The 26,591-nt window shown below is 38.3% G+C and overlaps 2 protein-coding genes across 2 annotated transcripts; both read right to left on the bottom strand.

Annotated features, from left to right (window-relative positions):
- Positions 1 to 3,804: 3,804 nt before the first annotated feature.
- Positions 3,805 to 4,569, bottom strand: LOC147410751 (Ribosomal protein S7p/S5e family protein). Its single transcript, XM_086439804.1, has one exon. The coding sequence runs from the start codon at positions 4,354 to 4,356 to the stop codon at positions 3,910 to 3,912; it is 447 nt and encodes a 148-aa protein (XP_086295930.1). The 5' UTR covers positions 4,357 to 4,569; the 3' UTR covers positions 3,805 to 3,909.
- A 95-nt stretch (positions 4,570 to 4,664) lies between these two features.
- Positions 4,665 to 5,304, bottom strand: LOC147410752 (uncharacterized). The gene has a single exon (XM_086422527.1). It carries the CDS (start codon positions 5,208 to 5,210, stop codon positions 4,665 to 4,667), a length of 546 nt encoding a protein of 181 aa, XP_086278653.1. The 5' UTR covers positions 5,211 to 5,304.
- Between the last annotated feature and the right edge of the window lie 21,287 nt (positions 5,305 to 26,591).

Genomic DNA, 26,591 nt, shown 5'->3' on the forward strand with positions numbered 1-26,591 from the left:
TTGTTTCGCTGATGACCTCATGATTTTTTTCAAAGCTAATGATAAGTTAGCTAGAACTATCAAGGAAGCCTTGGCTGTCTTTCACGAGTTTGCTGGGCTACAAATGAATGCAAGGAAAAACTCTATCTTCTTTTCATCAGTAGATAATAACACCCGAATCAGAATCCTAGACTTTTAGAGTGCAATGAAGGATCGATGATTGTGAGCCATTGATTGAAAAAGTTAGTAGAAGAATTCAGTCATGGAAGGGGCAATTCTTATCCTTTGCGGGAAGAATCGAACTTATCAAGTCAGTCCTTAATAGCCTTCATGTTAACTGGGCGAGCTGCTTCATTCTTCTGAGAGAGACTACCAAACAACAAGATCATTTATGTGCTAGATTCCTATGGGCTGGTCCTGCTATGGAGAAAAAATGCCATTTAGTGAGATGGACCACAGTATGTCGACCAATAGAGGAAGGGGGCTTGGGTGTCAAAAATATCGGTATGTGGAACCAAATGGCCATTATGAGATACACTTGGATGATTGTTGCCAAGGTTGAAAACTTATGGGTTAAATGGGTGTACTCTAATATGATTCGTAACAAAGCATTTTGGACAATGAAAACCCCGCTTGATGCACCTTGGTCATGGAGAAAAATTCTGAGTCTTCGATGCATGGCTCAATGTTGTATCACTCATGTTCTTGGAGATGGTAACAACACACTCTTTTGGGATGATCCATGGCACTCAGAAGGCATCCTTAGGAGCAGATTTTCGCAACAATTAAGTATGATTCAAGACTTCATTCGTAAGCCAAAGTTGCTACCATCATCAGAAATGGAAGATGGGACATTCCGCAAAGGGCAAACAACTCTCTAAACTCAGTGTGGTAGAATTTGAACTCTGAGGAATTCAACCTAGACGAGGATGATAAGGTGGTCTGGAAAGAAAGCCCTTCAGGCATTTTTTCTATTAGATCTGCATATTACCAATGCAGCCAGCATATGCCTATTGTCTCGTGGCCTTCCTTGCTCAAGGGTGCTAAAATGGTGCCTCGGCACAAATTTATCCTTTGGTTAGATTTATCGAATAGCCTCAAAACGCAAAATTGGATGGTTAGAAGAAGAATCTTAAATGCTTCTAACTGCACCTTTTGCCAAGTTAATCCTGAAAATGTGGCTCACCTATTTGTCAAATGTCACTATGGAGTTACTATCTGGAAAAAATTGAAAAGGAAGATGATGCTATCAACAACAATAAGGTCCTGGGCTACTGAAATTCCTTGGTTAGCCAAAGCGTTAAAGAATAATAGTCAACCTTCTTTCGTTATATGTCCCGCAATTATAAATGTTGATAGGAAGCCATCTTCATGACCTGTTACTGCCTCAATCCAGCTGCTGTTAGTTATGAGGAAATAGGGATGCATCGGCGGCGCCATGATCCGTGACGGAAAAGTCTTTGCAATGCTCCATTAGACGACCGACCTTCGTTGAGTATGAAAGCCTCCCCCACTAATAGGCGATCGGAAGCTAATGATGGTCAATGATGGGGAAGGGATGATTGATAGATGCCTTCACTTTATAGTATCTCCCGTTGACTGTGTCTCAATTACATCGACCCTCCCTTTCTCATCGATCGAAGAACCATTCACTAAAGAAAACAACTAGACCATTTCCTTACTAATACTCACAAAAAAGACATCGATCATCTATTTCTTAAATAGAAGAGCAACTTTTCACAAAAACTTAAAGATTGTCATCTTTAATATCTTCAAGAAAGATAGAGTGAATCTTGCCCACTCACTCCGTCCTCTTCCCATCGGGCAAGGCGACATCTCTCGGCGCCTTCACGTCCTTTTGCAATTTTGGACGAAAAATCAGAGCTAGCCGAGAACCCGAGGTCAGTACTGATAAACAACCATAAAAAGTCTAACGTTGTGGTCAGTAAGTAGCATTTCGAATTCCATATGTGCGGGTTGATCCGACCGACCACGTGAAAAGAAGCAACCTTGCCGTAGCAAGCCGACAAGGAGGAATGCCGTTATCCAAAGGCAAAGGCGTGTGAACCCTAAAAGAGTGGGTTCGCCCTACCGGGCACTCAGGCTTCATCACACATATCGAATAGGCATAGCTTGCAGGCAAGGGAGATACACAGCTGAACGCTAGCACTCCCTTGGAGGGACCCGAACGAATCCCCGGGTGCAAACAAGGCTGCTCCCCCGTTGCGTTGCCAAGCATCCCCTTTCCTTTCCCGGAAAGCTCAATTACATCGACCCTCTTTCTTTCGGGAAGGGCGTAGGCACTTTTCGGATAGTTGGTTTAGGTCAGAGAAGAAATATTTCCTTCCGTTCCATTTCCGCTAGCTCTAAAGGTAAGTGCGGTTGATTGAAAAACTAGTCGGCTTTTGAGAGACAAGTCCAGCCTCATATTACATTGACCCTTCGTCCCTATAGAACTCAGCGTCTCTCATATTACATTGACCCTCGAATTGAACTATTCAAGCCAGCGGCCAGCCCGAGCCCGCCCGTGCGTGCTGTTGGTGTGAGTCACCGGACGGGGGGGAGTTCGTTCCCTCGCTCTTGACAGCCGGCCGCTTTCAACAGTGGATTCCGATCCAGTGGAAGTTTTGGCAGGGGGGAACGCGACACGGTCCCCGCCTGAGTGATTCGCAGGCGATCTTCCTTCGCCGCTTGTGCGTGCTTTCGGTAGATCTACAAGAGCTACCTTACCTTAAGCGAAGCTCAACACTACCAGAAAGCAAAGGCGGGCCGGGCGGTGGCCCTACCTCTATGGATGGAGAGCAAGCACAAAAACCGCACGAACAAATGCGAGTAGGAGCCAGCCCCCGGGAAAACGCTTACGTTTATTATATATGGGGGGGCGCTCCTGCGCACGTAGGCTTTCAAGCCCCCGTTTGCTGGGCGGGAGAGCCAGGGTTCCAAACCTTTCTCTTTTTTAGTGTAGGCTCTATAAGTGAACCAGTGACCAGGAAGCTTCGCTAACTTGAATTTAAGCTAGCTTCTAACGCGAAGGCGCGAAGAGCGAGTGAAGTGACTGAACGAGTCACGCGAGCAGCGATTGAACTGAACGTTCCAAGTGCATCCAGCAGGAATTGAACCTACGAATTTGCCAATGTTGAGTTGGGCGCTTTAACCATTCGGCCATGGATGCAAAGAGAATCGTCAATCTCAGCGAGTGAACTAGGTTGTTTTGGTATTCCTTCTCGAGCTTCTATTTCTTCCGTTAAAGGAGATTCGAGAAAAGATGGAATAGGAAGACGTGTTTCCAGAACGAGCAAGATACGGGTTGAGAAGGGGAAGTTAGCAAAGTTGGACAAGATTGGAATGGGCATAGGAACATGTATTGATGTACCAGATCGGCTAATGCTCCCAGGTTGATGCGATGTATTCCACCAGTTGACTGAAGACTTTATTATTGGTATATCGATCGGTCCAGCACGGATTGAAATAGGAGCCGGTTCGACAGGAAGCTTTTGAAAACGCAGTGCACCCAGGTAAATAGGGAACGAGATGAATACAGAGGTTAAACGAGCATCCCACACCCGAAAGGTGCCCCACATAGGTCTTCCCCGAAACCCCCCAGTCACTAATGTAGGGTCACTAGAAAGAGGGTGAAAGGCCCACTACTTCTGAATTCATGGCCTATTGATTTGTTTGATTGATCTCCCTCATTCGACCTGAGGCAAAAGAGAAGTCATACAAAGAAAGAAAGGTTCTTTCATGCAATGCATACCGGGCGGGCCTCTTATGGATTCCTCCAACTCAATGAATGAAGGGGGGATCAGGAAGAATGGAAGGGGGGTGGCCGGCTTTCTATATGAAGATTCAAAAAGGAAAAAGGAAAAGGATCAAACCATCTTCATCTTAAATAATCTGACTGAATGAGGATCTGAAAGAGGTGGTCTCACTTTACCACCATCTGAAATGCGCGAAACGTCGATTGGTTCCAGCCAGTCCATGAAGATTCTCCCTTTTCTTACGTGCAATTCCCCTCTTTCGGTAAGCATCCAGTATCTCAGCAAATGAACATTTCTCTAAGCTTATCCTGTAGCTTATACGTCGTTTGAAAGCTGCTCCAAGGATCCAACGAATAGCTAAGGTTTGTTGACGATCCCTGGCTACAATCCCAGGGACATCATAAATAGTACCTGCGACTCCTACTTTTTCCACTTCGCATATGGGCTTTATATTCTCTACGGCGTCAACCATAAGTTTGATTACATCGCGTTCAGTTCGAGCTGGGCGATGAAAAGTTTGATAAACAATAGCACGAACTCTCGTTCTTTTACCTTCTTGAATGCGAAAGTTGACCAACTTCTTGATCAATTGTTTTTGTTCACCATCCAAGCCCCCCATATAGCTGAGAATTTCCGAGCAATTGGAAGCCGCTTTCGATGACGAGGCCGAGAAATTTATATTACGCGATCGTTACTGTCCATCTTTATCAGCCAACTCCCCTGTTTCCATCTTTCAGAGTCCCATAGCTTTCAACTGAGCGCTAATCTGGAAGGCGCCCCCTAATGAGGGATTTTAGGAGACTTGGGTTCTCCTGAATCTCCTTCACCCATTCGTGGATCCATTTCCAGAGAGATTTCTAGATCAGTAATAATGTTGTCTGCAACTTGGGTGTAGATGGATGTCATTTCAGGAAAATGGACGAATAGCTACCCTTTTCCTTTCTGATCATGCTCACGAACTCTCTTCCTCAGGAGAGTGTGAACTTCATTTCGAAGTCCCGGGGATCGGCGTGGGGAACTTCCGCCGGTTCTGGCGCCAGCGGGGGCGCTTCGTGAGCCGCGTTTACTATATTTTGTATCATTTCGAAGAAATTGAAATCTATCATGGTGAAAAAGTTTTTCAATATAAAATAGAATGAGCACTCTATGCTTTTCAAAAGAGAAGAGAGTGGTCAGAATGAAACTGAAACCTTCTTTGTTCGATCGGAATACGGATGAGATCAGAGACGCGGCAAACGATGCAATAGCTTCGGTTAGAGCAAAGCCCAAAATGGCATAACCAAATGATTGTTTAGCCAATGATGGATTTCTAGCCACGGAATGGATCGAGGAACTAAGGACGTTTCCAATACCGACAGCAGCTCCCGCTGAAGCAATTGTAGCTGCTCCGGCACCTATTGATTTTGCCCCTAAAAACAACAAGAGTTGAAAATTCGAAGTGAAATTTTTGATTTGCCTGTTCCTAGTCGTCATGGGAAAGAAAGGCAGAAAGAAGAAAGAGATTATTCCCTAAGAGCTTGTCTAGTACCATCGATACCAAAAATGCATCTCTAGTGATTAGGTGGGGATAGGATTCGAACCTGTAGTCTTTAGGTCATGAGCTTGATGAGTCAACAATTCCTTTACCCCGCTCCCTCCATGGACTTTCACCTCTGAAAGCGTCCTTCCTGCTCAATGCCCGGGCATCCATCCAATGCATGATTTTCGATACAGTACGGTACACTGAACACCAACCCAATCTCGATGAAGAAAAGAAAACATAAAGCAACTACATCTCAATTACATCGACCCTGACGTGAACGGACGCTTTCTTGGAACTATAAAAAAATAGGGGGTTCAACAACTACATCCTTGGATCATAAACTAAACTAAACCCCGAGCCGGCGATAATAAGAGAAAGAATGAGGCTTAGGTCGTGACGAAGATAACAGAAAAGAGCCGTATGCGGGGAGAGGGTCGATGTAATTGAGTAGGGCATGGAGTCGACCTCTCCAATATAGGAAGGAGGTAAACCGCTTCGAGCAGGAGCTTCGCTCGATAGTAAGGGCGGGGCTCAAGTATAGTGCCGCATGCATGCCTATTCATTCCTACGTCCACGCCTATGGCTCAAGATGAGCAGGGTTTCTTCTTTCTTTTGAGGCGTTACTGAATGGACGAATGAAATACTTTAGTGGAGTATAAAATGGATCTTCAACAGTATTCAATCAAGTCCGAAAAGACCAGCTTCACTCCAATTGAGCACAGCTTTTTCTTCGACGAATGAAAGAAGAAAGAAAAGAAAAGGCCCGCCTTTTTAAGCGGTACATCGGCCCGAGGTATAAGCGCCCCTTCTGGCTGATCCCCCTTCCTCATACTACAGTCTGGTCTACTTCCCTATGGGAAGTGATTGACCATATTTTTAGTCATCAATAAATCCTGAAGAAGATTGTAGTAAAGTGATTTGTAGGGTATCGTTATTGGCCAGGGATTGTGAGTTCTCCTATTCTAAAGAGTCATAATAAATTTTAGTTAGTTTAATTAAAAATTTGGAAACAAACATATTACACAAATTTAAGGGGGTTTCAATTGTGGCGATTCGAATTAAAAATAATAAAAAATAAAAATTAAAGAAATAAATATTTACAATTGATCATCTTCTCTCACAATTCAAATTCCAGTATAATAATCCAGCAAAATAATCTTTAATCCAATAAAAACCATGGTTGAAATAAATAAAAAGACTAGTCATAAGGGTTACACTTTTTTAACACAACCAAAGAAGCTCGTGATGTGTTGGTGGTGATGTCCCTCACGGCTTTGATGATGAAGATTGAACAAAAATACCAGCCAGCATATATGGGGGAACTGCTGTAACGTGTTCAACCAATGTAGCTGAAATTTCAATAACTCCTCTCTTGTGGCAGCGACTTGTTCTCCTTTTTGGCAACCGATTTTCAAAATTTCAGCAACTTTTCCTTTTTTTCTTCTTTTCTTTTGTTTTTTTATAAAAGTTCAGTCCCTTTTTTATTTTTAAAAACTCCCATATGTTCAGCCAATCTTCTCCTCCTTTATTTCAGCAACTCTCTTTCTTCTTTGGTAGCCACGTTGCTGAAATTTCTGCCCCTTCTTCCACATTCCGCCACTTCTCCTCCTTTATTTCAGCAACTCTCTTTCTTTTTCAATTTAGCAACTTCTCAAGAAAAAAAATTAAATAAAATAATATAGAGAGAGAGAGAGATCTCCCTTAACAATTTAGCCACCTCTTTCTTATATCAGCCACGTATTTGGAGCAGCCACTTTTTTTTTTTTTTTTTGTAGCAACAAACCCCTGCAATATTTCAGCAACTCCTATCTTATAGTAGCCACCCTAAATTTCAGCTTTTGTACACATGTATTTCAGAAATTTTTCAACAAAAATAGATCCCCCCAGATCTGCCATATCTCCTCAACAACGTCCCCTCTATCTCAATCTACCCTTTCGGCTTTTTAGAATGAATTTTAAAAACTCAAAACTCTAGCCCCATAAAAATAGGATCGGTTCCTATTTAATAGCTAGTTTAGTTTTTGTTGTTCTCTCCATTCATAATCGGAATTTGAGTTTAATATTCACATAAGTGGTAACCGATTTTTTTATGGTGATTCTCCTCAACTTATACGCCCAAATCTCCTCCCAATCTGATCACGAACTCCTCAAGGAGTTTTCACGTCCAGATATATGCAACCATGTCACATATTCATGCATTAAGATTTCTCTACACTAGTGGCACGCATAGGGTAGCTAATTGTCTTCAATGTCCTCTCATATTTTGATAAATCATCCAAATAATTCCAAGGTGGAAATTCCCTACAGATAAATCAGAAAATAAAAATAAGGAAAGTTTTCATAATTAAATCAAGAGAGATGTCAAAAAGGCAAGTGTCCAATTGAAGAAAATTTCTTAAAATGATTAAACTACTTTCTTGATAAATATGACTAGGAAAACTCATACTTTAACTTTCTTTTATCATTCCCATATTCCAAGTTCTAAGAGTGGAAACTAAGTTCAAACTAACAAAGTTAAGAGGATTACAAAGCCAAATAGGGTAGGAAAGATATTAAAAACATTACACAAAGTATTCCTATCAAATTCCCCCATACTTAGCTTTTGCTGATCCCTTAGCAAAACAAAACAAAACAAAACGAAACCTAGTAAAAACTCGAGGAAAACGACAAAGACTAACTAAACAACACTACAATGACATAACACAAATTAAATGACTCTAATCCTTCCAACTTACATCTCAGAGATCCTTTAGATGGTATGGCATAATAAAGTAGGAAGAACACAAGTTTACTTCAAATATAAGCCACAGAGTTATTAAGACTATATAACATTCATACTTGGAGTGTGTGTGTGTGGTTAGCCAAATATAAGTGTAATATGCATCATCAAGCTAATGCACAAATAGTATCAAACTTTACTTCTTACGATCCATCATTCTGGTTTTCTCTCAATTAGATATGGTGCTAGCTACACTAATCACTCAAACACTTGTAAAAATATTTTAAACCATAGGCTTGCTTGTCCACAAACTCTCCACATTTAAAACAGAACATCAACGGATCAAGAGGTCTTTGAAAAGGTTGTAATGGGGCTAAAGGGTCAAGGGTTCATAAGAAGGAAGAGAAAGGATATCACAAAATTTCCTCAGAACTAGAAAGCAATTAGAAATGTTAATAAATAGGTCTTCATCATTAAGTACCACATTTCGATTACTCTAGGGTAGATTTCATCAATTTTTTTATATTTTTTTTTGCTTTAGAGATTTGTAATGCTCCCATTTCTTCAGAACTCGTATTCTTTAAATCACAACACTTCTTTTCATGTCCCTACTTCTCCTTTTATCACATTTTTTTTATAATTACAACTTAGAACCATATGACATCCTCCTCCGCACTTATGCTTTTTTACCCTTCTTGATATCACCTTATAAATAAGATCCAACCTCACTAGTTCCAAGGAAAAGGGTAGGTAAAGTGTTTTAAGTTAAAAAGAGTAAGTGAATGTGGGTTAATGAAGAAAATAGGCTAATGAAGGCTCAAAGGGCTATCTAAGGGTCAAATCACAATCAGGACAAAGGCTATTTGGTCATGGTGGTAAAATCCTAATTTGCCTCCGTCTTCTCCAAATCTGAATATGTAAAATTGTCTCAAGTGGGTTTAAAGCAAGTTCTAGAAAACATGATATTCACAAGATGCACTCAAAAAAGAAGTTTAAATTGATATGTATAATGAATCAATTATAAGGCTTGAACAGCTCACAAATATTGTTGAATTATGCAAGTATCATTCAATATGTCTCCATGCTTCACTTTAAGATAACAGATTACTCGAATCAAGGCTAATGTGCATCAAAATTTTCAAGTATGACTACAATATAAGCAAATTAACTCCATTTCTTATTTTATCTTTAAAAGTATGCTCAAGTCGATTTACAAGCCATCTATCTTAAGAATCAGTTTCATCATTGAGTTGGAAGGAAATCTAAAAAGAAAACAATTTTTTTTTTTTTTTTTTTTTTTTTTGAAAATTAAAGGTGTAAATCCCTCCCCCAAACTTAAATCCTACATTGTCCTCAATGTAGATCAGAATAAGCCTATAAGTAGAAATATAAATATGAGTAAGGTATTCATGAAAATCACACAATACTAAATTATTATTATTATTTTTTGAAATAAACCAAAGTAAATGGAGGAGAGAGAAAAAGCAAATCTGTGTCGATGTATCCTCAATAGCCTTGGTTGAATGGGTTGCCTCCCAAGTAGCACTTGAATGTTTACAGTCCTTTAGCCTAGACTTTGTACCTCGTTTTTAGTCCTTTGTGAGTGGCACCTCTAGGAGGGTTACTTCTTCCACAGTGTGCTCTTTAAAAGCCTTATAGTAAGGCTTCAAGTGATGGCCATTCACCTTGAATTCATTTCAAGTTTTGTCACTTTTTATCTGCACAGCACCATGAGGAAAAACATTAGTGACAACGAAGCACTTTTTGGCCCACAACAAAGGCTTTGCCACGGATCATCTTATCATGAAAAGCTCTAGTTTTCTCCTTATAGATCCATGCACTATCATATGCCTCGTTTTTTATCTCCTCAAGTTCATTCAGTTAGAGTTTTCTATGTAAACCGGCCTCATCAATGTCTATGTTGAAAGACTTAACAGCCCACCACGCCCTATGCTCAAGCTCAACTGGTAAATGACACGCCTTACCATCGAAAAGTTTGAATGGAGACATCCCAATTGGTGTTTTGTATGTTGTCCTATAGGCCCAAAGTGAATCATCAAGTCTTTTACTCCAATCCTTGCATGTAGGACCCACAGTCTTTTCCAAAATTCCCTTAATCTCACGATTTGAGACCTCTGCTTGTCCATTCATTTGAGGATGATATGGTGTTGCCACCTTGTGAGTGATCTTGTATTTCTTCAGCAAAGCCTCAATTGTTTTGTTGCAAAAGTGTAATCCACTATCACTAATAATTGCACGAAACACTCCAAACCTAGTAAATATGTTAGATCTCAAGAAATCTGCAATAACTTTAGAATCATTAGTTCTGGCGGCCTTAGCCTACACCCACTTGGACACATAATCAACAGCCAAAAGAATGTAAAGAAAATCGTTAGATGAAGGAAACGACCCCATGAAATCAATGCCCCAGACATCGAAAATCTCAATAGTTATGATATGGGCCATGGGCATTTGATCTTTAGAACTTAAGTTACCTGTTCTCTGGTACCTATCACAAGTCATGCAGTACATATATGCATCCTTAAAAATAGAGTGCCAAAAGAAGCCACAATCTAATACCTTATGGGTTGTCCGACGTGTACCAAAATGTCTACCACAAGACTCAAAATGACAAAAGACAAGTATAGATTTATGATCAGATTCAGGGACACACCTCCTAATGATTTGATCACTACAATGCTTTCACAAATAAGGTTCATCCCATATATAATATCTAGCCATTTTCTTAAGCTTTTCTTTATTAGACTGAGGTAAAGTATCAGGGAATTGCTTAGTAACTAAATTATTCACAATATCCACATACCATGGTTCACTTACCTCAATCCCAAAGAGCTGCTCATCTGGGATGATTCTTGCAAGGGTAAGGTGTCCTCCTCATGTACAAGTCTGCTCAAATGGTCGGCTACCAAGTTTTCACTCCCCTTCTTGTCCTTGATCTTCAAATCGAATTCTTGAAGTAACAGCACCCATCTAATCAGCCTTGGTTTGGCCTCTTTCTTTGTCATCAAATACTTCAAAATTGCATGATAAGAAAAAAATTTATCGAAAGTGAAAACCACAGCGAGGAGCTCTTTTTCAGTTGTGGAATAGTTTAGTTGGGTATCATTGAGCGTCCTAGAGGCATAGTAGATAGCATAGGGCTTCTTGTCTATTCTTTGTCCCAACACAGCCCCAACAGCGTAATCTGAGGCATCACATATCAATTCAAAAGGTAATGACCAATTAGGTGGAGACATAATTGGAGTAGTCCTCAATGAGTCCTTCAACTTCTCAAAAGCTTTCTTGCACTCGTCATCAAACTCTAAGGGAGTGTCCTTTTGGAGCAACCGGCACAAGGGCCTTGATGCCTTGGAGAAATCCTTAATAAATCTCTTGTAAAATCAACCATGACCAAGAAATGACCGAACCTTTCTCACACAAGTGGGAGAGGGTAAGTAACGCACAAGATCTTCCTTAGATTTATCAACCTCAATCCCCTTAGCAGACATAATATGTCCTAAAACAATCCCTTGAGTCACCATGAAGTGACACTTTTCCTTTGAGGTGTGAACCAATAAGTATTCTGTCTACTAGTTGGCAGTCTTTTTTTTTTTATTCCTTTATCTATAGTATAGTATAGTAGGATCTGCAAGAGAGGTATGAGTTCTAGTATAGGTCTCACTCAGTCCGATCTGTATGCACATGAAAGGCCACTAAGAATGCCCGTTTGAGGTCTTTTATGGGTTTTGACTCTCTGAGCTCTTGTATCGGCCTTAAATGCATCTTTTATTTAATGAGTAGTCGGCCATCACTTGTTTTGAGGAAGCCTTCTCTTTTCGGAATCAGTAATGAGCTATTGGCGTACCAGCTTCCCGCTTTCGAGAAGAAGGAGCAGGGACCGGAAGTGCGTTTAAAGAGAAGAGTGAAGGTCTGAGTCAATGGTATGGAAAGCGGAATAGAAAGACAGTTATTGGGCGGAGGCAGTAGTTAGGTCGCCTTTAGATAGCTTTTCTCTTCGCCTTTGGTGTCAGCGCACGATGGAATTGTAGGTTCGTTTCAAGAAAGAATACGGATCTTTGACTCGCTTTCGGGAAGAGCTCCTCGCATTGACTTGAAGGCACCAAGGGAGAACCAACTTCCGGGTAGCGAGTAAACGCCTTTGGAAAGCTGTTCTCCACGCCTAAAGATCTCAGTTCTCTTATCTGATGAGCTAGAGGAGTTTGAGTATAGGTTTGAATCGGAGCTGTAGCCGCATGATAGGCTAGTCATAATGCCTGTTCTAGGCCTTTTATAAGTTTGACTCTTAGCAGTTTGATGCGCCTTAAATGCATGTTTTCTTTGATGAGTAGTAGGCCACTCGCTTTTGGTACTAGTAGACAAGTAGTCTGATCTTTCCTCTCTGATATCAGTATGAGGACGGTGCCTTTGGAAGAGCAGTTCTCGGTGCCTTTGGATTTTCTTACTTGTTTTCTTAGCGGAGCTTGTCTGAGGTATGAGTTCAAGTCTCTTTTGAAGGAGTAGTGCTTGTCTCGGTGCCTTTAGAGAAGAGAGCAGTTCAAGGCGCCCTGGAGCCATCCAACGCAAAACCTGCCAAATTCATAATCGACAAAGTGAGCTTCAGCTCCTGAAATAGGAATGTAAGGAACTCTTTTGTTTTTGGATCAGATCATCATCAAATCCTTTCACATCTCTCAGAGATGGAATGTTCCCGTCACCTCGAAGATCGGTGACCAGGTGATTCACTTCACTACATGCGTCGACTCCGACTCAGACCTCAATTATATCCAACAAGATTGTTTCTCCCCTAAAGGATGGGAAATTTACACCAAAAAGGCATTCGCGGTGAATGGATCATCGCTCATGATTCCAGAAATGGTGCGGGCACATGTGCAAGAAAAGGATCTGCCAACAGCTTGACTTTGTCCTGATTCGAAACCTTTAGAATGAGTGCCTCCTGGGGACTCCGTTCCTATCAGCATTAGACAGAATGGAAGTAATAAGAGGAGAGAAGGGTGGAATCAAGGCTTCCATTATAGGAGTGTAATGGAGATCAAGGTGCTTATCAAATAACTCAAGTCGATGAACCAAAATATTCTCAAGATCCATTGCAAGGAATTGGCGGTCCAATGACTAGGCCAAGGACAAAGAGGATGAAAGAGGCTTTACAAGGCTTGATCGTGGAATTTACAAAGAGGCTGCACTAGAAGATTCTAAGATTAAATTTGAAGATTTCAAAGCCTCACCAAGGATGGTCACTTATCCTCTTATGCAAGGGATAGATTTGGAAGATCAAGTTGGATGCAAGGGTTAATTAGGAATTTTAATTTTCATTTTATTTAATTATGGGCTTTTATGTTTCAATTGTCATTAGTTTAAATCTTTTATTTTTAAAGACTAATTAGGCCCATTTCGTTTTTATCAATTTGCTAGGTTTTTCTTTTAGGGTTTGTTGCTTATAAAAATGCGTAGCCATGTTATTTTTGAATGGATCATTATCAATTATTAAGTTTATTCAAAAAAAAATTTGCTTTGCCTTCTTGTATTCTTGATTGAGTGCTTGAATTTTGACTTATCAAAGGGAGTGATTAACCTTTGTGGCGTCTCAAAATTAGGGTTTTAAGGACTTAGTTTCCTTAGGGTTCTATTCCGATCATCTTCAACACGTTCCTAGCAAACCGATTTTGTTCCTATTTCATTGAGTTCGTGGGTTCCTATAGTAATTTGCCTAGAAGGTCTACATCAGATTGTCTTATTCCCATTCCCTGATCCTCCCTCGCTACACGAGGATACAGCAGCTTAAGCTCAAGGAAGAGGCCATTCATGAGGTGTTGGCCCGAATGAGGGACCTGCGAGTCTCTAAACAACGTCGTTCTCCCGACGTTCAAAAGACAATGGAGGGACCTGCGAGTCTCTAAACAACGTCGTTCTCCCGACGTTCAAAAGACAATGGAAGAGCGCCGGCAAGAGTGTGAAAGGTCTGTCTGCTCATTGGTCCCGAATTCATTCTTCCACCGGGAAGTGGACCATCAAAGATGGCTTTTTTTAGGATATGGCGGATCCCTACAAAAGCTCGAGCCTGCGAGTGGAAAGAACGAGCCCTAATAGAACGAGGGTGGTCGTAGATCAGGCTCAACCAACAAGAAAGAGAGGATCTCCTAAGCAAGGGCCTTCTCAGGCCAAGCAGAAGCCCGTGGTCTTGTGCTGCCTTTGACGTTCAAAATCGCAACGAACAAGACAGAGGCGTGCCGGCGGCTGGTCATGAACTACAAGCCCCTGAATGACGCTCGTCGGTGGATCCGGTACCCAGTTCCAAGAAGCCGGCAGGAACTCGTCACAAAGATAGGCTAAAGCCAGGGTTTTTAGCAAATTCGACATGAAATCTTGATTCTGGCAAATCCAGATCGCTGAAAAGGATCGCTATCAGACAGCTTGGACAGTTCCTATGGGACAATATGAATGGAACGTCATGCCGTTCGGACTCAAAAACGCCCCATCTGAATTGAAGAAAGTAATTGACGAAATCATGAGACCACTCGCAGACTTGGCGGTTGTCTACATTGATGATGTCCTCGTCTTCAGCCCGACCGTCGAGGCCCATTTGAAGCACCTTCGGGCCTTAAGGAGCGTCATTGAGAGATACGGGATGGCGCTTTCGGCTAAGAAGATGAAACTGTTCCAAAAAGAGGTAGACTTATTGGGACAAAAGATTCAGGAAGGAAAGCTATCGGAATATGGGCATATGAGCTAGGGTTTCTGACCAAACCAGGAAGACAGAGATCTTAGGGGAATCAACAGAACCTGAGAGAGAGATTGTGAAAGATGGATTTGGGCCGGCCTTTCAACAATAAAGAAGGCAACTAATCGGGAAAAACTCGCTCGTACTGTGAAAGAATTATGAGACAAAGGGTGTCTAGATGAGGCACGTGAAGAGAAACTTAGGGCTGAGCCGAGCCTTGTTTCAACAAGTTCAGATCCTTATGGTGAGGCGATCCGTGCTACTTTCCCAGAATATTCTGTGGCCGTACATCAGAGCCCCCATTTCCAGACTGTCCGTACGATAAATAATGATAATGGGCTCCATATGCATTTCGTACGAAGGCCATTTTGGCGAATATACATGTGGCTTTCTCGTTCTGTAATGCGGGCCACGGCTTTAGTGAGTGTTCAGCGAATAGGTACGTGGAGACTCTTGAAGCCTTGGCAGAAGTTGGATTCTGCGTAGACCATCTGCTTGCCACATTGTTCCTCATACAAGAACAAAAGGAATATTGAAGCAGGCCAAAGAGAGAGATGGCCCTTTGTGTTGTGTAAAACCTTGACAGAATGAGAGCCACCACTATCACAGAAAAGGTCTTCCACTTCGATCAGTGAGGTAAGCAAGTTTAGCTAGTTTAGGGAAAGCGGGTTTGAAAGGGTCAATGTAATATGAGTTCAGTTTCGTTCAAGCTCGCGTAGAAAACTTCCTTTTCGTACGCTCGGTAGGTCGTAGAGAATCTTTTCTTCTTTCTGTTCGCCTCAACTCATATTACATTGACCCTTCTGTCCGTTCTAGCTCTGGCTGTCTTTGGCTACGGGTGCCACGCGGGCGACTTGAAAGAAAATCTATCTTTCCGTTAGCCAGTACTGGGACTCAGGGCTAGCACTCGTAGAAAGAGTCTGTTTGTTCACCCGGCCCGAAAACTCTTTCAAGCCGGAAGTCAGACAGGTGCCGTTAGTTTAGTTACGGGTGAAGGAGCGAGTGGAGTGCTTACGCACGGAACGAAGCTAAGGGAAGCGAAGGGTCAATGTAATATGAGCTGAGCGATAGATAACAGTACTTCAACTATGATAACCGTACTTCTTTCTTTGAAGATTGTCCTTTGGGCACAAGTCGCTTACTAGCTTTAAGGTGAACGCAAAGGAATAAGAAGTGGAAGACCTTTTCTGTTTCGTTAAGGAGACTTGTCAACGGTGGTGGTTCGCAAAGCGGATCGTTCCCCTTTCTCTTGAACGACAAGTGTCACTACACTCTTATAATGGAGATCGAATTGATATTCCCAAGTCTTCTCAAGAACCATTGCAAGGAATTGGCTAAGGCAAGGACAAAAAGGATGAAAGAGGTATTTCAAGGCTTGATTGTGAAAGTACAATACAAAGAGGTTGCTCTAGAAGATTCTAAGACTAAATTTGAAGATATCAAAGCTTCACCTAGGATGATCAACTATCTTTTTATGCAAGAGATCGATTTGGAAGATCAAGTTGGATGCAAGGTTTAATTGGGAATTTTATGTTCTAATTGTCCTTAGTTTTAGTCTTTTATTTTCTAAAGACTAATTAGTCCCATTCCTCATCTAATTTGTCTATAAAAATAGCCCCATGTTATCTTTGAGACACAATTCTAATTCTAAGATTTTGAAGTTTTATTCAAAAAGCTATTGCTTCGTCTTCATGTGTTCTTGTTTGAGTTTTTCATGAGTTCTTGTTCGAGTGCATGAATCTTCGACTTATCAAAGGAGTGATCAACCTTTGTGGCGTTTCAAGATTGGGGTTTTAAGGACATAGTTTCCTTAACATTCTAATCCAATCAACATCAATTTGTTCCTAAGTAATTTAGAACGTTTCGAAGCCATTAAATTCAAGAGTTTCTAGAGGAGACCATCTAGAGGAATCCATATCTATGGAGAACATCTAGAAGGGATAATATCATTTGATATTAGAGCAAAAGATCATCATTGAGAGAATCCTTTGAAGATCGGGGTAGCGTGCCATTTGAATTGGAGATCAAACGGAGTAGAACTTGCTCCCCAACAAAAATTCAAACCAATTCAAAGCCAACGGTGGCTGGAAACCAGGTTTTTCTTATTTCAAAACCATTCTTGTGACATTCTTGATTGGAAACCATGAACATTCTTTGAATTTCATTGCTGTTTTTAATGGAATTTCATTAAAAAAATAAGCCATGATCATTCATTGAATTTCGTTAAATTTTCTTGCTAGAAATTCAGCAAGTGTGTCTCTATGACTCCGCCATTAAAGAAGAGCCCAAGAAATTATTGAAAAAAATATAATTTATCAATCTTCTTGTATTTCAACAACAAAAATCATTTTGTAAGGAAAAAGTTACAGCACTATTGAATTTTCTTTTTTTAATGTTGCTTATGAAGTAACTATCTCCATTATTCAATGATGAAGTAACACTATTATCATTGTAGAAATTTTTGGATAATGGAGATCGTTCAAATGGAAGAATTATTGATTATGAACGGGATGTTTCTTTTTGTTTCACAATGATTTCTTGATCAATTATAAAAGGTTGAACATTTTTCACCAAAATTTGCATGTTCATTTGAGATTCGTTTTTTTATAATATCGTTCTTACATGTTCAAGAACACACCATCGTTAGAATTGAAAATCGACTAAAATGTCTTCTTTACATCCCAAATGTATGTTGTTGTTTTTTTTTTTTTGTGTTGTTCATCGAATTTCAATAGTAAATCATCTTGTATGAGTTTACATTGTTCTTGAATGGAATTTGATTACTAATTCCATCGTCAAAATTACTGTAATTGTTGGTTTTTTCTTTTCTTTTTTTTGAGATCTGCACCGTATCAAACCATTGGATATTGAACATTGAGATCTGTTGCCAATGTTTGTCCCTTACAACTTTCAATATTGACGTTGCTGCTATCACTTTATAGCTTGCTGAAATTGTCTCGCTTAAAAAAAAAAAAACATCTTTCTAAGTTCTTGCATGAACTGGATCTTCTTTGCTGAGTTCTTGTTTTCTGTTTTGTGCATCCCATATTGAGAATTACAGAAAACTCATGATCAAAAAAAAAATTATGTTCTGAGTGTTGTTCTTTAATGGTCTCTCAATAGAACCCTCTTCAAAGAACCGACATTTGTCGCTGTATTGTACTAGTTTTTCAATGAAACACCCTTCAAGGAACAAATATCAATTGCAGTTCTTTGATGATCTTTAATGGTGTTTCATTGAAATTCATAAACTTTTGGGTGATAGAATACAAAACGAAACAACTTGCTGACTTTCTTGCTGTCCACAAATGTTTTCTTGCTGAAACTCCACTACAACACTTTAAATTCTGATCAAAGTTTGTCTTTTTTTTTTAAAGAATTTTAGCCACAACGTGTATCTTTTGTTTTTAAAAAATATGAGTAAGGAAGGAGGAGACGCACAAGAGACCGATATGAGATTATTCATCAAGGCAGTCCATGACCAATTCAAATTGCTGAATTCAAGATTGGACAATATGGAATCCTCTTATGAATCTAAATCATATAGAAGACATGAATTCGACGACGAAGAAGAAGTTATTTTCGAAGTGTAGAGAACAAATTATAGACAGGACAAAAGGGTTGACTTCAAAGGAGATAATAATATGGGTAGTATAAAGATGACGATTCCGACTTTTCAAGGAAAAAATGATCCTGAATTATATCTAGAGTGGGAAAGAAAAGTAAAAAAACGTATTTGATTGTCATAATTATTCTGAGGATAAGAAGGTAAAGCTAGCCGCCGTGGAATTTACAAATTATGTAAGTATATGGTAGGATCAATAGGTGCAGGAATGGTGAGAGGCCTATACGGTCATAGGAAGAGATGAAGTTGGTGATGCGCAAGAGATTTATACCTAGCCATTACTATCGAGATTTGTATATAAAGTTGCAAGGGCTGGTTCAAGGTTCCATGAGTGTAGAGGATTATAATAAGGAGATGGTAATCGCCATGATTAGAGCAAACATAGAGGAAGATAGAGAATCAACCATGGCTAGATTTACTGCCAGATTTAACAAGGAGATTACTGATGTGGTTGAAATGCAACATTATGTAGAGATGGAAGAATTGCTGCATAAAGCCATTAAAGTGGAAAAACAAAGTAAGTCTAAGAGGTTCAGATCTGGTTCTTCCTCTAGTAATCTGTGGAGACCAAATTGGAAGGATAACAAATCCACTTTCAAACCAAAAGAAGAAGCAAGGTCGAAGAATTCAGCTTCTGTCCCTAAAGATAAATCCAAAACAAAATCTCTTACTAAGTCACGTGAAATTAAGTGTTTTTGGCGCCAAGGATTCAAACATATTGCATCTGAATGCCCAAACAAAAGGGTTATGGTTGTATAGGCAAATGAAGAAATTGAGAGTGCTAGCTTAAGTGAGAATGAGATACCACCATTAGAGAGTTGTACTGATGATGAGGTGGAAGAACCTGTGCATGGTGATTTACTTGTTACTAGGAGAACCTTGAGTATACAGCCTAATGGTAAAGGAGATGAAGAGCAACGTGAGCATATTTTTCACATAAGATGCCATGTGAAGGATAAAGTGTGTATATTGATTATTGATAGTGGAAGCTGTACTAATGTTGCAAGTACTTTGTTGGTAGAGAAGTTGAATTTGAAGTGGAAGAAGCATCCTACACCATACAAGTTATAATGGATGAATGACTATGGAGAAGTAAAAGTAAAAAAACAAGTTCAGGTTCCTTTTTCTATTGGAAGTATGAGGATGAGGTTCTTTGTGATGTGGTATCGAAGCATTCTGTTGCTCGACCGATCGTGGCAGTTTGATAGGAGAGTGTCGCATGATGAGTACAAAAATCGATATTCTTTTGTAATCAATAATCGAAAAGTTGTATTGGCCCCTCTCAAACTTTTGCAAGCTTATGAGGATCAAGTTAGGATATCAAGAGAGTGCAAAATGAGCGCGAATCCAAGGTGAGTAAAAAGAAAAGAAAATTGAACAACGTGGAGAGGAAAATAATATAATGAGTGTACTTGCTGAAAAACATGATATTAAGAGTGTAATGATGGCAAGACAACAAGTACTAGTACTTATGTATAAGGATATTTATTTTTCTACTAATGACCTTAACTCCTCTTTGCCTAGTGCTGTTGTGTCTTTATTGCAGGACTTTGAAGATTTTTTATCCGAAGAGATTCCTCATGGATTACCTCCTTTAAGAGGAATTGAGCACCTAATAGACTTCATACCTAGTTCTGCCATACCAAATAGATATTTTGATATATCTATGGATTTTGTTTTAGAATTACCAATGAATCAAAGTGGTAAGGATAGCATATTTGTTGTTGTTGATAGGTTTAGTAAAATGGCCAATTTTATTGCATGTATTGAAACCAACAACGCAACACATATTGTTGATTTGTTCTTTAAAAAAGTATTTCGATTGCATGGGTTGCCTAAGTCAATTGTTAGTGACAGAGATGTTAAGTTCCTAAGTTATTGTTCACGCACTTTATGGAATAAATAAGGAACTAAACTTCTATTTTCTATTGTTGCGCATCCTCAAACGAATAGTCAAACTGAAGTTGTTAATAGGACACTCACTACTTTGTTGTGTGATATCATTCAAAAAAACTTAAAACATTGGGAGAAGTGTTTACTATATATTGAGTTTGCATATAATAGGACTGTTCATTCTACTACTTGATTTTCTCCTTCTGAAATTATTTATGATTTTAATCCTTAAACACATGTGGATATTTTACCTTTGCCTACTAATGAGCATGCTAATCTTAATGGTAAGAAAAAGGCAGATTTTGTGAAAGATTTATATGCCAGAGTTCGGGCCAACATTGACATGAAGAATGAGCAATATGCTAAGCAAGCCAATAATGGGCATTTAAAAGTTGTCTTCCAACCTGGAGATTGGGTTTGGGTGCACCTACGTAAGGAGAGATTCCCTATACAAAGGAAGTCAAAATTACAGCCTAGAGAAAATGATCCATTTCAGGTTTTTTAGCGAATCAATGATAATGCCTACAAACTAGATTTGTCAAGCGACTATGGTAATGTTAGTGCAATTTTTAATGTTGCTGATAATGGAGATCGAGTTGATGTTCCCAAATCTTCTTAAGAACCTTTGCAAGAAATTGGCTAAGGCAAACGACAAAGCCGATGGAAGAGGCATTACAAGGCTTGATCGTGAAAGTACAATGCGAAGAGGTTGCTCTAGAAGATTCTAAGACTAAATTTGAAGATATCAAAGCTTTACGTAGGATGGTCAACTATCTTTTTATGCGAGGGATCGATTTGGAAGATCAAGTTGGATGCAAGGGTTTATTGGGAATTTTATGTTCTAATTGTCCTTAGTTTTAGTCTTTTATTTACTAAGGACTAATTAGGCCCAAACCTCATCTAATTTGCCTATAAAAATAGTTCACATGTTATATTTTAAACACAATTCTAATTCTAAGATTTTGAAGTTTATTCAAGAAGCTTATGCTTGTCTTCATGTGTTCTTGTTTAAGTTCTTGTTTGAAGTTCTTGATTGAGTGCATGAATCTTCAACTTATCAAAGGAGTGATCAACCTTTGTGACGTCTCAAGATTGGGGTTTTAGGACATAGTTTCCTTAAGGTTCTAATCCGATCAACATCAATTTGTTCCTAAGCAATTTAGATCGATTCGAAGCCATCTAATTCAAGGGTTCCTAGAGAAAATCGTCTAGAGGAATCCATATCAATGGAGAACATCTAGAGGGGATCATATCATTTGGTATCAGAGCCAAAGATCATCATTGAGAAAATACTTTGAAGATTGGGATAGCATACCATTCAAATTGGAGATCAAACGGGATAGTTCTTGCTCCCCAACAAAAATTCAGATCAATTCAAATCCAACAATGGCTGGAAACCAAGTTTTTCTTATTTTTAAAAAACCATTCTTGTTACGTCTTGATTGGTAAACATGAACATTCACTGAATTTCGTTCTTACATAAAAAAATAAAAATGAAAAATTTCAAGAGAAATCTTTAGACGGTAAAACTTGGTGTTGCTGTTTCAATTACCCATTCTTGTCGCTGTTTTTTTTTTTCTTTTCGTGTTTGATGTTCTTTGAAACTTCGTTCTTGTCTTTAATGATTTTTTATTGAACAACAACACACCATTGTTATTGGTCTTTCTAACAACAACAACCAATACAACCCTTAAAACCAGAGCAACAAATATTGAGATTGCAGAAAAACTCATGATTAGAAGGTTTAACTGCAGAAAATTCTTGAAGGAAGTTGACATAAATTTTTCTTTAAAAAAAAAAAACAATTGGTAATCTTAAATTCTTGAAAGAAGGTTCAGCCACCACGTTTGTTTCTATTTTTTTTTTTTTCTTGTTGGATTTCTTGCTGAAATTTTCAACAAGTATGTCACGGTGATTTCGCCATTAAAGAAGAATATAAAGAAAAGAAATTGAAAGAAAAAAACAAAAATTCTTTTGATCATGTATGTTGTTCTTACATAATTCGTTTCTTTAAAATCTTGAAAAAATTCATTCTTTCTTGTTCAAGAACTCACCGAGTGCTGTGGTTAGACCATCAATTCCATTCTATTGTCAAAGTTGTTGTAATTTTTTTTTTTTTTTGTTAAAGTTCATCATTAGAGTTGTCTTTAATGGTGGCTCATTGAAAATCTTTCAATGACACCACCATTGATGTTGCTGCAATCATTTGATAACTATTGAATTAAAAAAATGCATAGAATATAAATAGCTATTGAACTCAAAATATTTCTTGTTGATTTGTTCTTGCTGGAAATTTTAGAATCAAACGTTTATTTTATTGCTGAAACATAGCCACAACAATCACAACGTTTGTTGAAAGTATTGTTCTTGCTGAAACTCATATCAGTAACATCAGATCAAGTGATGAAGTTACATGGTTTTCTTGCTAAATTATAGATAGAACGTATGACATGAGTTTATTTTTTGAATTCTGATTTTGTTTGATTTCTATTTTTCTCAAATCCACTAACAAGTTGTTCAAGTAAAGTTGCATTTTGGGCTGAAAGATTCGTTTGAAAATGTTGATTTATCTTTGCATTTTGAGCTGATTTATCTTTGTTTTTGCTGAATTAACAACCACAACGATTTCTTGTTTTTTTCTTTTAAATGCTGAATATTGGGTTCGTTGAATTCTAGTTTTTTTTATAAGAACCATTAAAAGAGACATCATTATCGAAGGAAAAAAAAAACAGCATAATGTTGAAGACATGAGTAAGGAAGGAGGAAACCCCCAAGAGGTCAACATGAGATTATTCATTAAGGTCGTTCATGAACAATTTAAATTGTTGAATTCAAGGTTGGACAACTTTTCTCTCCACGTTACTCACTTTTCTCTCATTTTTACTCACACCTTTGTTTCTCTCTCAATTTGCACTCTCTTGCTATCCTAACTTGGTCCTCATAAGTTTGCAAAGGTTTGAGAGGGGCCAATATAACCTTTCAGTTGTTCATTATAAAAGAATATAGATTTTTGTATCCATCATGCGACACTCTTCTATCAAATTGCCACGGTCAACCAAGCAATATATGACCAGCATACATCTGTACCACATCACAAAGAACTTCATCCTCATCTTTACCATTGAAAAGGGCATCTGAACTTATTTGTTTACTTTCACCTCCCCATAGTAATGCAGTCATTGTAACTTGTATGGTTTAGGATGTTTCTTCTACTTCAAATTCAACTTCTCTACCAACAAGGTACTAGCAACATTAGTACAACTCCCACTATCAATGATCAACATATAGACTTTATCATTCACGTGGTACCTGGTATGAAATATATGCTCACGTTGCTCCTCATCTCCTTTATCCTTAGGCTGTATACTCAGGGCTCTCCTAGTAACAAGTAAATCACCATGCACAGGTTCTTCTACTTCATCATCAGAATAATTCTCTAATGCTGGCATCTCATTGTCACTTGAGCCAACACTCTCAATTTCTCCATTTGCCTGTACAACCATAACCCTTTTTTTTTGGGCATTCAGAAGCAATATGTCCAAATCCTTGGCACCGAAAACACTTAATTTCACGTGACTTAGTAAGAGGTTTTGTTTCAGGTTTATCTTTAGGGACAGAAACCGAATTCTTCAACCTTGCTTTTTCTTTTGATTTGAAAGTAGTTTTATTGTCCTTCCAATTTAGTCTTCAAGGATTACTAGAGGATGAACCAGATCTGAATCATCTGGACTTGATTTGCTTTTCCACTTTAATGGCCTTGTGCAACAACTCTTCCATCTCTACGTATTGTTGCAACTCAACCACATCAGCAATCTCTTTGTTCAATCCAACAATGAATCTAGCCATGGTTACTTCTCTATCTTCCTCTATCTTTGCTCTAATCATATGGAGATTTTCATCTCCTTATAATAATCCACTACACTTATGGAACCTTGAACCAGCCCTTACAATTTTATATACAAATCTCGATAGTAATGGCTAGGTATAAATCTTTTACACATCATCAACTTCATTTCTTTCCATGACCGTATAGGCCTCTCACTATTCTTGTGCCTATTGATTACCAATTGATCCTACCATATACTTGCATAATTTGTAAATTCCACAGCGGCTAGTTTTACCTTCTTATCCTCGGAATAATTATAACAATCAAATACATGCTCAACTTTTCTTTCCCACTCTAAATATAATTCAAGATAATTCTTTCCTTGAAAAGTCGGAATCGTCATCTTTATGCTTCCCATATTGTTGTCCCCCTTGAAGTCAACATTCTTGTCCTGTCTATAACTTTTTCTCTCCACGTCGGAGTTAGCTTATTCTTCTTCGTCTAACTCATGTCTTCGATAGGATTTAGATTCATAAGAGGATTCCATATTGTCCAACCTTGAATTTAGCAATTTGAATTGATCATGAACGACCTTGATGAATAATCTCATGTCGACCTCTTGGAGGTCTCCTCCTTCCTTACTCATGTCTTCAACACTATGTTGTTTTCTTTTTCTTTGATGATGATCTCTCTCTTCCCTTGTGCCACTCAAATCTAAAACCAGCCCTCTATATGGTCCGTATCATAATTTAATGTCGAAGTGGTCTCTCAAGAAATGTTTTATGTTCAACACATATTCTGTATGAATTATTTGAAGAATTTACAGCAACTTTGACGATGGAATTGGTGATTTAATTCTATTAAAACAACATAAACTCCAGTAGCTGATTTACTGTCGAAAAAGTCGATGAACAACACAAAATAGCAGCAACAAGAGTTCCAAAAATGTTCTACCTAAAACTGATCAAGAAACATATACGTCGTGGTTAAAACTCATCTAGAAATGTTCTACCTAAAAATTGTTTTCGTTATTTGAAGGTGACTCATTGTAAGACCATTCATATTCTTATTTATTTATTATATATATATATTTTTTTTTAAACAAAAGATACACGTTGGGGCTGAAATTCTTTTTAAAGAAAACAAACTCAAATCAAAATTTTAAAGTGCTATGGTGGAGTTTCAGCAAGAAAGCATTTGTGGACAGCAAGAAAATCTACAAATTGTTGTCATTTTATATCAAATTTTGTCGTTTTATACCAAATGATATGGACACCCCTTGAAGGGTGTTGCATTGAAGAAGAGAAAAAAAACAACACAGCAAAAAAAACAGCAAACAACGAGAGAAGCAATGTCAAGAGTTTTCTTTATAAAGGTTGTTCTGAAATTTCAACAAGAATGTTGCGACTCATTCTTCTTTAGTAGGACGATGTTCTTTATAAAGGCTGAATTTCTGAGAATATCGTGATTGATCTAAATCTTCCTTGTTCAGATATGAATTTTTCAATGAAACCACTAGAATTACAGCGAAAAAGAAAGTCGTTTTAAAAAAATGTCTTACTAATTGTTTTAAAGAATTTATATAAACTTTCTTCAAGAGTTTTTCTGCAATTTAAACCTTCTAAACATGAGTTTTTTGTCTGAGATCTCAATCTTTTGATGCTGAAGGCGCACATGGCAAATCCAAAATTTGGTTTATAACACATTCAGGAAAAGGATAAATGCAAACAATATTATCCTTTGTTGCTGTGAATTCAAATTCTAGCAGATGGATTTGTTGATCTTTACAGTTGAATCATGTAAGGATGAGATGCATATGTAAGAATGAAATTTAGAGATCAATGTCTGAATATCGTACGATGAACGATTCATTTATTTTCAATGAGAGACCATTCAGAACAATCATTACGAACAAAAGAAAAAGAAAAATTCAATAACGTAATTAAGATTGCTTTTAGAAATCTATAACCTGGTTTCCCAGCAACCCTGGTTTTTGAATTGATCAGAATCTATGCTGGGGAGCATGAATCTACCCGTTTGATCTCCAATTCGTATGTTGCGCTAACCAAATCTTCGAAGATTTTCCTCAATGATGATTTAATTTTCTAGTAATTTTTCTTACTCTGATACCAAATGATATGAACCCCTTTAGTTGATTTTTATGGATATGGATTCCTCTAGACAATCTCCTCTAGTAATCCTTGAATTTGATGGCTTCGAAATGTTCTAAATTACTTAGGAATAAATTGATGTTTATCGGATTAGAACCTTAAGGAAACTATGTCCTTAAAACCCAAATCTTGAAACACCACAAAAGTTGATCACTCCTTTGATAAGTCGAAGATTCATGCACTAGATCAAGAACTCATAAATAACTCAAACAAGAACACATGAAGACAAACATAATCTTCTTGAATAAACTTCAAAATTCTTAAAAATAAAATTGTGTCCCAAATAAAACATGTGGGCTATTTTTATAGGAAAATTAGATGAGGATTGGGCCTAATTAGTCCTTAGAAATCAAAAGACTAAA

This window comes from Akebia trifoliata, chromosome 1 (genome assembly GCF_017979445.1).
Source record: "Akebia trifoliata isolate Shusen 1 chromosome 1, ASM1797944v1, whole genome shotgun sequence".
In the NCBI taxonomy this organism is placed as follows: domain Eukaryota; kingdom Viridiplantae; phylum Streptophyta; class Magnoliopsida; order Ranunculales; family Lardizabalaceae; genus Akebia; species Akebia trifoliata.

Excerpts from the sequence above, each read along its gene's own strand:
- LOC147410751 (XM_086439804.1), bottom strand. The coding sequence starts at position 4,356 with ATGGGGGGCTTGGATGGTGAACAAAAACAATTGATCAAGAAGTTGGTC.
- LOC147410752 (XM_086422527.1), bottom strand. The coding sequence starts at position 5,210 with ATGACGACTAGGAACAGGCAAATCAAAAATTTCACTTCGAATTTTCAA.